Raw genomic sequence first — 12,958 nt, 5'->3', positions numbered from 1 at the left:
ATATAGTTTACAAATCTCCTCTCTTTCTCCACTATCCTTGATCTCTATGTACGCAACGCTGACCTCCATTCCTTTCGGACAGAAGAAGAAGCACTTCGGTCGAAATGTTTTAAAAATGTGTATGGCAACACAGAGTTGAGCTCGGCTGTGGCGCACGTGGGAAAAAGTCAGTTGAGCCACATCCGTTGCCTGTATCGTCGTGTCTACTTTTTTCTCTTCAACAATTTTCATCACCCGTTTTTTTTTTGGTTTTATAAAAATGGAATCTTCATGAAATAAGTTCTACATCAGATGACCGGCGGACATGTAAGAATCGCCTGAACGCTCCACTACGGTCCTGAATAGTGAAAGATAAAAAGTGACCCGAGAGTGTGGAATTATGCATGGACTCTTCAACTGCGTTTCGTCTATGAGAAAGAGGTCCTCTAGGAATGATCGGGCAGGGCTGCCTGCTGCTCACCGGGATCAGAACTGTGATATACGAACTGAACCATGCCCAAAGTGATGATGTGAAGCGTTCCATTGTGTGATCGACCATTTCCTTCTGGAGTCCGGATATATGTGGAGTTAATGGAAGGAGATCGCCGGCATCCGCACCAGCCAGTCATGTCCCCAAAGTAACAGTAAATGAATCGTCTTTTTATCTACATTTTGTGTCCTCATTTCTCCAGGTATCCTCTTTTTTTATATCTCCAATCCCAGATGATAAGTCACCATGGATACATTACCTTTTTCTATGCACGTGCACAAACTGGGGAGGATCGTGATACGAATGGGTTATACATACATATTTCACACAACGCAAAAATCTAAATCCTTTAACAATTTCATTTAAAATTCTACTACAACTTCCCCATATAAATTTGGTGCCGTTGACCTTCCTCACCTGTTTGTTTGCGTGCACGGGAAAAGAAAATGAATTTTTATAGAAATAATGAACAATAGTAAAATGAAAGAACTCTATGATAATATTTTTTTAAATGAAAATGATCTTATCAGTATTATGTTATCGAGAATTTTTAAATGTGATATATGATGTTTTTTACATGTGATATGTTTTAATTACTATTTTAAATAAGGAGTGTGTTTTGAGTACGATGTATTTCATCTAAATTTTTTTTTTTTAAAAAAAAAGGGGAAAATTTTATAAGACTTGTAAGTCTTAGGTAAGAATATGCCTAATACTAGAAATCAGACACGGGATAATATGCCAACGGATGTGACTCACTCTTCGGGGACACCCAGTTCCTCCGACCGGCCAGGTGTACACCCACACTTAAATATATCTATTCAAAATTTTGACGGAAGTGAGGATATGATTAAATTTTTTTTCTCCCAACTTAATGATGTCCAAACATATAATAATTATACCCAAGGCATGATGATCAGTTTGATGAAATCAAAATTAACTGGCAATGCTTTAAAATATTTCCTTGAGTGCCCCGAATTCCAAGAAATTCAGACCATTAAAGAAGCTAAGATCATATTTGAGAAATTCTTCTCCTCAAATAACAAAATAGTATCAGTTACAGAGTTTAACAACATAAAATTGTTACCAGCGGAATCAATTAAGTCTTTAGCTCATAGGATTGATGCAATGGCGGTAAAAGTTTATTACAACTGTGATAAAAAGGCACTATCACAAATAAAGTTTGTGCAGTTTTCTAATGCGTTGCCCTCTGATATAAAATGTAAGCTTTTTGAAAATGATATAACTCAGTATGAGGAGGCAGTAACATTCGCACAGAAATGCCAGGATGCACAATTGTCTGCGTGTATGTCAGTAAACCCACATACATCCACTCAAAATGAATATGAAACTCAAATTAAGGCAATGCAAGAGCAGATTAACAATTTGCAGGCGCAAAATCAAATTGAATGTCAATTATGCGAAAAGAAAGGTCATTCAGCTAAACAATGTCGCGGCTCACAAAGACAATTTTCGAATGGGGAAAAATTTCATGGGAACAGAAACAGATCTGAACCATATAACGTTAGGAATAGGTATAACAACAGTCAACAAAATTTTGGCAATGATAATAGGGGAAATAGGCAGAATATTGGTCACAGGGGACAATTTCGAAATAATATTTTCTGTCAATTTTGTAGTCGTCAAGGGCACACTTTGTTTTCTTGTAGGGAATATTTGAGTTTGAACCAAAATTCTTCAAATTATCAAAATCGTTCAGGTCATCAAAATTCCTCAAATCACTCAAATTTTAGGGGAAGGGGCAATTTTAGGCAAAATAGGGGAAACACTAGAAATTGGGCTAGTAATTCTCGAAATATTTCAAGTGGGGAAAATTTAAACTAGAAAAGAGACCTGCACTGGCTGATGAGTCAGGCTCTCAAAATTTTTTTTTCATCAGCATGTCAAACTTCTAAAAATAAAAAAAAGTGTAGTTCAACTAATGCCATCGAGAAAACTGATGCGGATTCACAGACTGAAATTTCCACAAAATATGAGTTTATTTATAATGTGGCTAATCATGATAGTGTTAACTTGCCCTTAATTGAAGGCTCTTTTAATAATCACAAAGCTTTGTTTTTGATTGATTCAGGATCGACAATTTCAATTTTGGCTAAAAACACATTCGAAAGCATAAAATCTGAGGTAAAATATAGATTTCTTTCTCGTAAAGTATCAATTGCTACTGTAAACTCTTCGGTGGATTTCTCAGCATGTGCTGAGGTATCATTTAAGTTGAACAAAATACATTTCAGGCACACCTTTTATATTGTTGAACTTCCAAAAGAATCTAAATATCGAGCAATTTTAGGTTTTGACTTCATGTCCCGCCATAATGTGTGTATGCACATAGACAAATATTTGATTTCCATCAACAATAAGGATATTCCACTTGTCGGTGCATACCATCCAAAAGAAATTCATGCTCGTCTTGTTAAGAAACTCATAATTCCCCCAAATGAATCATGCTATGCTTTGGTTTCAATGTCTGAAAATGTGACTGCTGAAAACTTTTTGTTTGACCCGTCTTTAAAATCTGTTGATCTTGAATGTGATCCTACTATTTACTCTTCAAATGACAATAATATTAATGAATATCTAAATTTGTTACAAATTGATCAAAATGCTACTTTTCCAATTTCAAATTCTTCAAACAAATTGAACTCTGGTAATGTAAATAAATCATCAAACCAAATCTATGTGTATATCAAAAATTTGTCCAAAACAAAAAAAGTTCACCTAAATAAAGGACAGGTTATTGGAAACATAATTTCAGACATTGAATTTGGAGCAGGGAATGACAAGAATGTTCAAAGGGAATATTTGAATTTAATTACAGCTAGTGAGGAGGTTTTACAGAAACGCAAAGAGGAGTTAAAAGAAACTGATTTTGACTTAACCCATTTAGATAGTAAACAACAAGACCACCTAAGGGACATTTTAATGTCACATTCGGCTGCATTTTCTAAGAATTTATATACACTGGGATGTACTGATAAGGTAGTACCAAAATTAGACTTTATTCACAAGAACCCAATTAAGACGTTACCTTTCCCAATTCCGCAGGCTCTACAAAAGGAAGCTTTAGAGCAAATTGAACAATTACAGGCTGCTGATTTGATTGCTCGAACAAATACCGAGTGGTCAGCACCTATGCTCCTTGTTCGTAAGAAGTGTACAAATAAAAATGACCCACCTAAATATAGACTAGCTATGGATTTGAGGCTAATTAACAGCATTTTAAAATCATCGTCTTACCCTCTTCCAAAAATAGCTACCATACTTAGCAATATTGCTCAATATAAATTTTTTACTGTATGTGACTTAAAGAATGCTTACTGGCAAATCAAACTCCCTGAAGAATACCAAGATATTTTGGCATTTACTACGCCTTTTGGTACATTTAAAAATAAGAGATTAGTTTTCGGACTCAAAAATTCAAGTTCAATTTTTCAATCTCTGATGGACTCTATTTTAGAGGAATTAAATCTCCCAGCTTTGTTTGCATATCAAGATGATGTACTGATTTGTGCCCAGAGTTTCCAAGAGTCTGTAGACAAAATTACAGCAGTTTTGAACATTTTCCAGAAATATAACATAACCCTATCTCCTGAAAAATGTATTTTTCATAAAACGAGTATAGATTATCTAGGATTTAGCATAACACAGGGCATCGTGTCACCTGTTAAATCCAACATCGTAAAAGTAACTTCATTTCCTATTCCAAAAACTTCAAAACAAGTCAAGAGATTTGTAGGATTATGTGGTTACTACAGACATTTGATTCCCTCATATGCGGAACTTACTAAACCACTTACTGAACTAACATCACATAAAAATAAGTTTAAGTGGACTTCTGAACACACTAGAGCATTTAATTTGTTGCAAAGAAATTTTTTCGCTGCACCTTTTGTAAAACTTCCTGACTGGAATAAAGAATTCGTACTAAATACTGATGCTAGTGGCATAGCGATTGCTGCGGTACTAATGCAGGAACATGAAGGGAAATTACACCCTGTTGCATATTTTAGCAAAGCACTCTCCAAACATGAGAAAAGGTATCCTGCAATTAAACTTGAGTTAATGGCAATTGTAAAAGGGGTACAAGCATTTAAATACCATCTTTATTCACGTCATTTTTGTATATTGACTGATAGTCTACCACTGCAGCATTATAAAAAGATTTCATCGCCTGCTGATTTGACTACTAGATGGCTATTACAATTAAGTGAATATACATTTACCATGAAATTTATAAAAGGGGAATTAAATGTGCTTTCGGATTTTATCTCTAGAATTTCTGAACAGTTACCAAATGAAAGTCTAAAAGAAAATCAAGATCTTTTAAATTCTAGTGCAATTTTACCCATAATAAATATAGAGGATGAGGACGAAACCGAGGGTAGTCTAGATAATTGGCAGGAAAATTTTAGAAGTATGACTAGTAGCTCTAGGGAAACTCAAAATTGTAGTAATAACAATCAGGAAAATAATGACACCTATGAGTTTGTAAATCAGCTAAATGTTTCTAATCAGAACCCACATGACCCTAAGTTAGAAATTTCTGATGAGTCATTTAGACAAGAACAGCAAAAAGATTCTGAATTAGCTGTAATTTTACAAAAAATGTCGTCAAAACGTAGAACTAAAAAAGTGGACCAATATTTTATCCACCCTTCAAGTAAGGTACTGATGTATGCTTTCAACGACAAGAAAAATAATGAAGTAGTACATAAAATTGTTGTTCCTAAGTCACTGAGACCTAAGGTTATGGCAATTGCTCACTTGGCTCATCAGGGGTTAGCAAAAACTTATGAGTTCATTAAACAAAAATATTTTTGGGTAGGAATGTATGCTGAAACATTAAATTGGGTTTATTCTTGTGATAAATGCATTAAATTGAAGCCTTATGCTATGCAAAAAGCTCCTTTAGGCAAAAATTTTATTCCTCATGAACCAGGTCATCAAATTTCTTGTGATATTTTAGGCCCCCTAGGGAATGGACAATACGTACTTACTGTGCTAGACAATTTCAGTAGACACATGCAATTATACCAAATGTCGAACATTTCTGCGGAATCTGTTGCAAAGCATTTGTTTACATATATAAGTATTTTTGGGAGACCCGCTGTAAATTTAACAGATTTAGGCTCACAATTTACAGCTGAGATGTGTGAGACCTTGTCAAAAACATTGGGTATTAAACTAAGACACACTTCTTCAGGTAGACCACAAGCCAACGGAAAAAGTGAAAGGATAAATACCGGAATAAAGGCCACTATTTTAGCAATGCAAGAAGAAGGGTATAATTTTTCACATGCGCTAAAAATTCACCAGAATTTGTATAATGGTTCTGTACACAGCTCAACGGGTTTTACTCCTAATGCTCTTCACTTTGGTAGGGAATTGGCTTTGATTTTTGACACATATAACCCTGATATAAAATGTGTTCAATTGGACAAAACTCAATATTTGGCACATGTCCTTGAAACCTTACAGAAACAGTATACCAAAGCCTTTTCAAATTTAGAGAGAAAACAATATGAGCAAAATGTGAAGCAACATGAAAATGCTAAGCTCAGGGATATTAAGGAAGGGCAAATAGTGTACTTAAGATCTAAGGACAAATTTAAACCAAAATTTACTGGGCCATATCAGGTTATTAAAAGATGTAACGCAGTGAATTATTTAATTAGGTTTGCCAACAACTCTTTTGCAAATACATTTAAAGTTCATGTTGATAGATTAAGACCTGCAATCCATAGGAAACAACATTATCAGGGAAATAGCTCTAATGTCGAGGAACAAACTCAAGTGTATAAAACAAGGTATTACTTAAGAAGTTGTCAATAATTTTTTTCACTTTTCTTGAGTCAGGGTGCACACTGATCAGGTTAAGGTTTTCTCTTCAATTCAAACTTTATTTGTTTACGTTTGTTATTTTGATGCTGGCATCATATTTGTTTTGTTTACAGATCTTGTTTGTTTTGAATTTTGGTTGTGTTTTTTTATTTTAAATTTTTTCATTGATGATGGCAGCTTAAATTTTCATTATGAAGGTAATTTCTTGGTTTTTATTTGGTTTAATATTTGTTTCATACACTTTAGTTTACCTCTTTTGCAAAATTTTTAAGGGGAGGATATTGTGATGTTTTCCAAAGGATTGAAGTGATTTGTATTCACACATAATCAGTTTGAACTTACATATACACATGGCTGTGTTGGAGTGATCTGAAAACTGGTGTCTTCGAATATTTTGTACATAGTTTTTTTCAATATTTTAATTTGCATTGTTTGTGTATAATTTTTAATGTGTCTTTACAAAATTTGATTGAAGTACAGTGTGTATAAAAAAAAAAATTGGTAATTTACAATCAGATGACAGTTTAATTATGAGCAATTGTGACAATCATCTTTCAACATCAAAGCCAAATGAACTTTTCAAAAAAAATTTTGTTTTCTTCAAAAAAAAAAAAAAAATTTTAGTGACTGAAACTAAGAACTTTTTTGGTGGACTGTCAAGATAGTGTTTGCCACTGATGCAAATTTTGCAATTAAAATGAATACAAAGGAGTATACATTCATAACAATTGTGAAGCATAGTCGAATATACTTTGATTAAATGTTAGTTAAACTTATACACTATTTTACGTACTATTTTCACCATTTGAAAATGTTTGGTTGTGAAGATCTCAAAAAAAAAAAAAAAAAAAATTTCTCATGTTTTTTTTTTTAAATTGAAACTAATGTTTTTCTGTGGAAGTATCAAAAAAAAAAAAAATAAAAAAAAATCAGGATTAAGATTAAGTACAATGAGTTGAACCTTCTTGAGTGAAGTACTCGAGTTATCACTTGAGGGTATATGCTTGTGGAATAATAATAATAATAATGATTTGTCATCAACAAATTATTTTCTGACATACTGTTCTGATGCATATAAGTATGTATGAATTTCTAGATACTTCCTTTTTGTATATCATGTATATTTTTATAATTGTTTAATCAAGCTTTTTCAAAGGTACCGTCTGAGGTACTGGTTTATGTAAGCACCCATGTAAGTGACTGGTTGATGCGAGATGTTGGTTAGTGATAGGGTTTCATATACAAAAAAAAATTTTTTTGGGGTTTTCGTTTTTTTTGTTTGTTTGGCTTTAAATTTTTCTTAACTGTGTCAGGGGGGAGAATATGTCGTGAAGCTCGACATATAGTTTACAAATCTCCTCTCTTTCTCCACTATCCTTGATCTCTATGTACGCAACGCTGACCTCCATTCCTTTCGGACAGAAGAAGAAGCACTTCGGTCGAAATGTTTTAAAAATGTGTATGGCAACACAGAGTTGAGCTCGGCTGTGGCGCACGTGGGAAAAAGTCAGTTGAGCCACATCCGTTGCCTGTATCGTCGTGTCTACTTTTTTCTCTTCAACAATTTTCATCACCCGTTTTTTTTTGGTTTTATAAAAATGGAATCTTCATGAAATAAGTTCTACATCAGATGACCGGCGGACATGTAAGAATCGCCTGAACGCTCCACTACGGTCCTGAATAGTGAAAGATAAAAAGTGACCCGAGAGTGTGGAATTATGCATGGACTCTTCAACTGCGTTTCGTCTATGAGAAAGAGGTCCTCTAGGAATGATCGGGCAGGGCTGCCTGCTGCTCACCGGGATCAGAACTGTGATATACGAACTGAACCATGCCCAAAGTGATGATGTGAAGCGTTCCATTGTGTGATCGACCATTTCCTTCTGGAGTCCGGATATATGTGGAGTTAATGGAAGGAGATCGCCGGCATCCGCACCAGCCAGTCATGTCCCCAAAGTAACAGTAAATGAATCGTCTTTTTATCTACATTTTGTGTCCTCATTTCTCCAGGTATCCTCTTTTTTTATATCTCCAATCCCAGATGATAAGTCACCATGGATACATTACCTTTTTCTATGCACGTGCACAAACTGGGGAGGATCGTGATACGAATGGGTTATACATACATATTTCACACAACGCAAAAATCTAAATCCTTTAACAATTTCATTTAAAATTCTACTACAACTTCCACAACTTTGTGACCTTTTCGAGTTTAACATGCATCAGTCCCCATTAGCAAACAAGGAAAATCTTCGAGCAACAAGCAGCAAACATTCTACTGTGCAGTTACAAGTACTGACTTACCGATCAGGTTGCCACAGCCGTGCTTAATTTACAGAAATTCTTGTTGAAACTTATTAGTTTTGTGGTTTCATTCAAGTGTAAGTGTCTGAAGTACTTAGAAAAGAGAAAATTAATACAACATCCCTTTGAAAGATTGTCCAGCATTAATTGCAGCTACTTTCTCATTTATTTATTTATTTATTTTTGTACATTTTTGGATGCTCATATAAAACAAGTAGTAATCTTTTTACTTCTATAAATTTCCAAGGTTTTGCTCAATTCTTAACCAGCAAATTTTAACTAAAAATTCTGACTATAAAAATGAATTAATTACATAAAAAATATGACCGATTCAATCCCATATTGTTTGTTTTGTTTAAGTCAGTAAATGTATAACATGGTTTGATCAAGCTAATTGATTTGACATTTGTCCTTGTTAAAGTTTTCTCTTCAGCAGTCATTCAATTATTATTAACTCTATATTTGTGTGTTTCATTACTCACCGAATTCAATCTGAAATTAATTATAAATTTTGAGAATTCTATCCTAATTACTCAAAATATATGTAAGTTGCATAGTTGAAGCAAATCAACTTCAATTTTTTTCATTTTAATTTGAAACTTCATTTTTATGCAGGTGTATGGGCTCCATATATTGGAGAAATGGCTGGTGTGAAAGTTCCTTTGATAGCTATGAAACATGCATATGTTGTAACAAATAAAATTGAAGGAATTCAAAACATGCCTAACACCAGAGATCATGACTTGTCAATATATTTAAGACTGCAGGGAGATGCACTTTCTGTCGGAGGATATGAATCAAATCCTATTTTTTGGGAAAAAGTAAGTCTAGAAGTTTGCTGATTTTTCAAAAAATCTAATTTGTGTCAAAGGTTATGTGGTTTTTACTTCCTTTTACAAAAAAGGAAGTGTTGTATTCCCAAAAAAATTTCACTCAAAAATCAACCTTAATTTCCACTTTACACACCCACGAATGAATATTGAGTTTTTTTTTTTTTCTGACTCAACCACACTTGGATAAGTGCCTAAGAACGTATAGACACGCAAAATATCCATCATGACGATTCCCGAGTTAATTACAACGAATTTTCTCGTGACGTCTGTATGTGCGGATGTGCGTATGTATGTTGCATAACTCAAGAAGGGTAAGTGCTAGAAAGTTGAAATTCGGTATGTAGACTCCTAGTGGGGTCTAGTTGTGCATCTCCCCTTTTGGTTGCATTTGGGTGTTTCTAAAGGGGTCTTTTGCCAATTTTTGGGGGGAAATCATTGTTAATTTCGATGTAAACTCAAGTGGTGTTATAATTTGGCGGACACTTGGCGATATATCGCCAGTCTTTTGATCACCAAGTTTTGTTGCCAACTTTCCGACAAATTTGTTTTTTTTTTTAATAATCTGTTTCAATTTGGCCACTGTTGGTGATATTTAGAGAGTAAACTATTGAATGACATTAAAATTGCTAGTAATGGGGAAATGACATTTAATTGGAGTAAAAGGAAGTCATGTGATGCGCACATAAAACATTTAATTTTTGTTAGATTTCCGTAGTATTTATTTATTGTTTTATTTATTGATTTATTTATTTATTTATTGGCTGATGTGAATACTGGTCCTTAAACAGGTTATAATACAACTTAACTGGGTTGTTTCAATGTTTTAACTTATTATTAATTAAGTTTAATTAATAATAGTTTAAGTATTTAATTAATAATAATTTAAGTATTTAATTTATAATAAGTTCAAGAAAATTGTTGTACATAAGACTAAATTCTGGAGCATGACCCCTCCCCTCTAAAATGAAATCCTGTATCCGCCTCTGCATGTATATATCAATACTTATATTATATAGACAGGTTGGTTGAACTGTTTGACACAATCTCTCTCAGTGACAGTATTTTGACACTTGCGTTTTGGAAAACCAATAACCATATTTCTTATGTTACTAAATATTGTAGTCATAACTAGTAAAATTTTGGTTTAAAACGCAAGCAGTTTGACTTAAAATGCAAAAATGAAACAACTCTTTAAGACTTGCATGATACACTTGAAAGTATACTGAACAAAAGCAGTTATACTATTGGTTCCTGATCGGTTTATAACTTTGTCATTGGTATTTAGCTAATCTGCTGTTTTTATCTTTTAAGCTGCATGCTTATCTGCTCTTGGCTTTTGTCGGATGTCTTTTCATCCATAAGCTCATTATTTTTTGCATTGAAAAAGGCGTTCCCTATAATGCCAAAACACGTGTCTGCTGTAATTTGCAAATTTGTGCTTCATCTAACGTTGTTTTGTCTTACTTTAATAGCAGTTATGTTCCGACATAAATCTGTTTTTGTTCTTCTAACATTTTCCACGCTGTAGTTCATAGCTTCCGCAACATTAAGCTTGTTTCAAGTGATTTCAATCTCCCCTACATTTAAAAAATGTTTTAGGTATAAAAGTCAATAAGAATGCTAATTTGTTATTTTAGCCCTTGTAATTGCATTAAATATTTTTAATTTTCAGTGACTTGTTGAACAGGCTATTTCAGTTTTTTAATTAAATCCTCCTAAGTTTTGTTGTATTGTTCAATTTTTTTAAAAAAAAATTATCTTTTTTTTTTTTCATAATCTGGAAAAATAAATTGTTTGCTTTAGGTAGATAAAGATTTTGCTTTTGGGCTCTTTGAACTGGATTATGATGTATTTGGAACTCATCTGGAAAAATCTATGCATAGGCTTCCTGCATTAGAGCATACCGGAATTAAATCAACTGTGTGTGGACCTGGTAAACAATGTTCATGGTTTTCTTAGTGGTATGCCAAAAATTTGCTATACATTTTTAGATCATTATTTTAAATGCTCTGAGATTTTTTTTTTTTTTTGCATATGTGTCTATGTTTGTATGTATGTACATACAGAATTTTTAGTATTACTCATTCTTAGTAATACACAGTGCAAATGTGCGGTGAACTAAGGCCCTATAGTGGAGGAGCTGATGCATCCGCCATTTTGGAGCAAACCCGATCCCGTGCTTCGCAGCGATAGCATTGCTGCGGATTTTTACATTTCTTTAGCATATGTTAAATTGAGTCAATTGGGAGTTCGGCCTTTAATTGTGCAAACAGTTCCAAAAAGGGATTTCAGATTTCCAGCAGATGCAGGAAAAAAAAAGACCTGGATAATTAATAGCCGATGAAGTGACTGGCAGCCTGGAAATGGAGCTCCCTTGTGTGAGGTTAAAACCAATATATTTCTCATGATTTTACCATCATTATACTATAAATGCTTTGTAATCTTTGCTAACATGTCGTGATCTACAGAATGTTTTTTTTCTTCTGTATTTCCCTGTTGTGCGAAAAGTACACTTGCTCCCGATTGCTCCAACATGGCGGATACGTCGCCCTCTCTAGTTATAGGGGTTCTACGGTGAACAGTTCTTTTTCCGTATACTGTTTTAAAATTTAAGCTGGAATCTTTAAGGGATGTGAAATGAAAAAACCTTGAGTCTTTTGTTTTAATTGAATGATATAAAGCTTGTAGAATGTACAGGGCCGATCCTAGGGTGTCGGCCGCCCGTGTGCAAAGACCTAATGTGCCGCCCCTCAAGAGTAATTTGCATATTTTGACTAGTTTTTGACCTCCATATAAATACTTCTTCAAATTTCTATATCAAGTTCTAGTTTAAAAAAGAAAAGAAGAGAAAAAAAAAGCAAGAATGATGAACTTATAAAAAGGAAGAAAAGTTTCATAGTAAGAAACTTCTAAGGTACAATTTATATCTTTGAAGAAAGTAATAGATACCAAAATTTACTAGTCTATACTATTATTCCAGGAGCCTCTGACCCCTTTCAGAAAACGAAGGGCTGCGTGCCAGGCGCCTTGCCTTCAATTTACTAGTCGTAAAAACGCATTTTATAGTCTGTCTTCGGTGACATCAGAGAAAGAACGGAGGAGGGGAAATCAGGGGAGGGGGGATTGCTCCCAGAATATTATCGAAATTGGCGTACGAAAAATAGTTTTAGTAATCTTTGGTTGCAAGGAGAAAAGAGTCGAGTGCATTCAAGGTGCATGGAGAAATTTTCGAAATTGACGTCAAATAATGCTATTTTAGGAACTTTTTCGAGGCTTCAGGGGAAAAGTTAATGTTGGAGTTCTCTCCTAAAATTCTTTCAAAATTGAAATCAATTCGAAACTATTTTTTTTTCTGACAATAGCTTAGGAAAGATCGGCGCTCTTCCCGAAAATTTTCCGAAACTGAACTTTTAAACTAGCAGTTTTGGGTTATCTTTGTTGACGTTGCTAGAAGAAGGGAGATTCAATCATCTCCCATTGAAAATTT

The 12,958-nt window shown here is 33.9% G+C and overlaps 1 protein-coding gene across 1 annotated transcript in view; it reads left to right on the top strand.

Annotated features, from left to right (window-relative positions):
* The window catches only part of LOC129223402 (sarcosine dehydrogenase, mitochondrial-like), a 295,818-nt gene that overhangs the window by 12,857 nt on the left and 270,003 nt on the right, over nucleotides 1-12,958 (top strand). The window contains exons 7-8 of the mRNA XM_054857997.1: nucleotides 9,254-9,459; nucleotides 11,275-11,404. Coding sequence (XP_054713972.1) covers nucleotides 9,254-9,459; nucleotides 11,275-11,404 — 336 coding nt within the window. The remainder of the gene's footprint in view (nucleotides 1-9,253; nucleotides 9,460-11,274; nucleotides 11,405-12,958) is intronic.

The sequence above is a fragment of the Uloborus diversus genome, chromosome 5 (genome assembly GCF_026930045.1).
Source record: "Uloborus diversus isolate 005 chromosome 5, Udiv.v.3.1, whole genome shotgun sequence".
NCBI classification, from domain to species: domain Eukaryota; kingdom Metazoa; phylum Arthropoda; class Arachnida; order Araneae; family Uloboridae; genus Uloborus; species Uloborus diversus.
The sequence above is the reverse complement of the archived record's forward strand: the minus strand, read 5'-3'. Positions and strand labels throughout refer to the sequence as shown.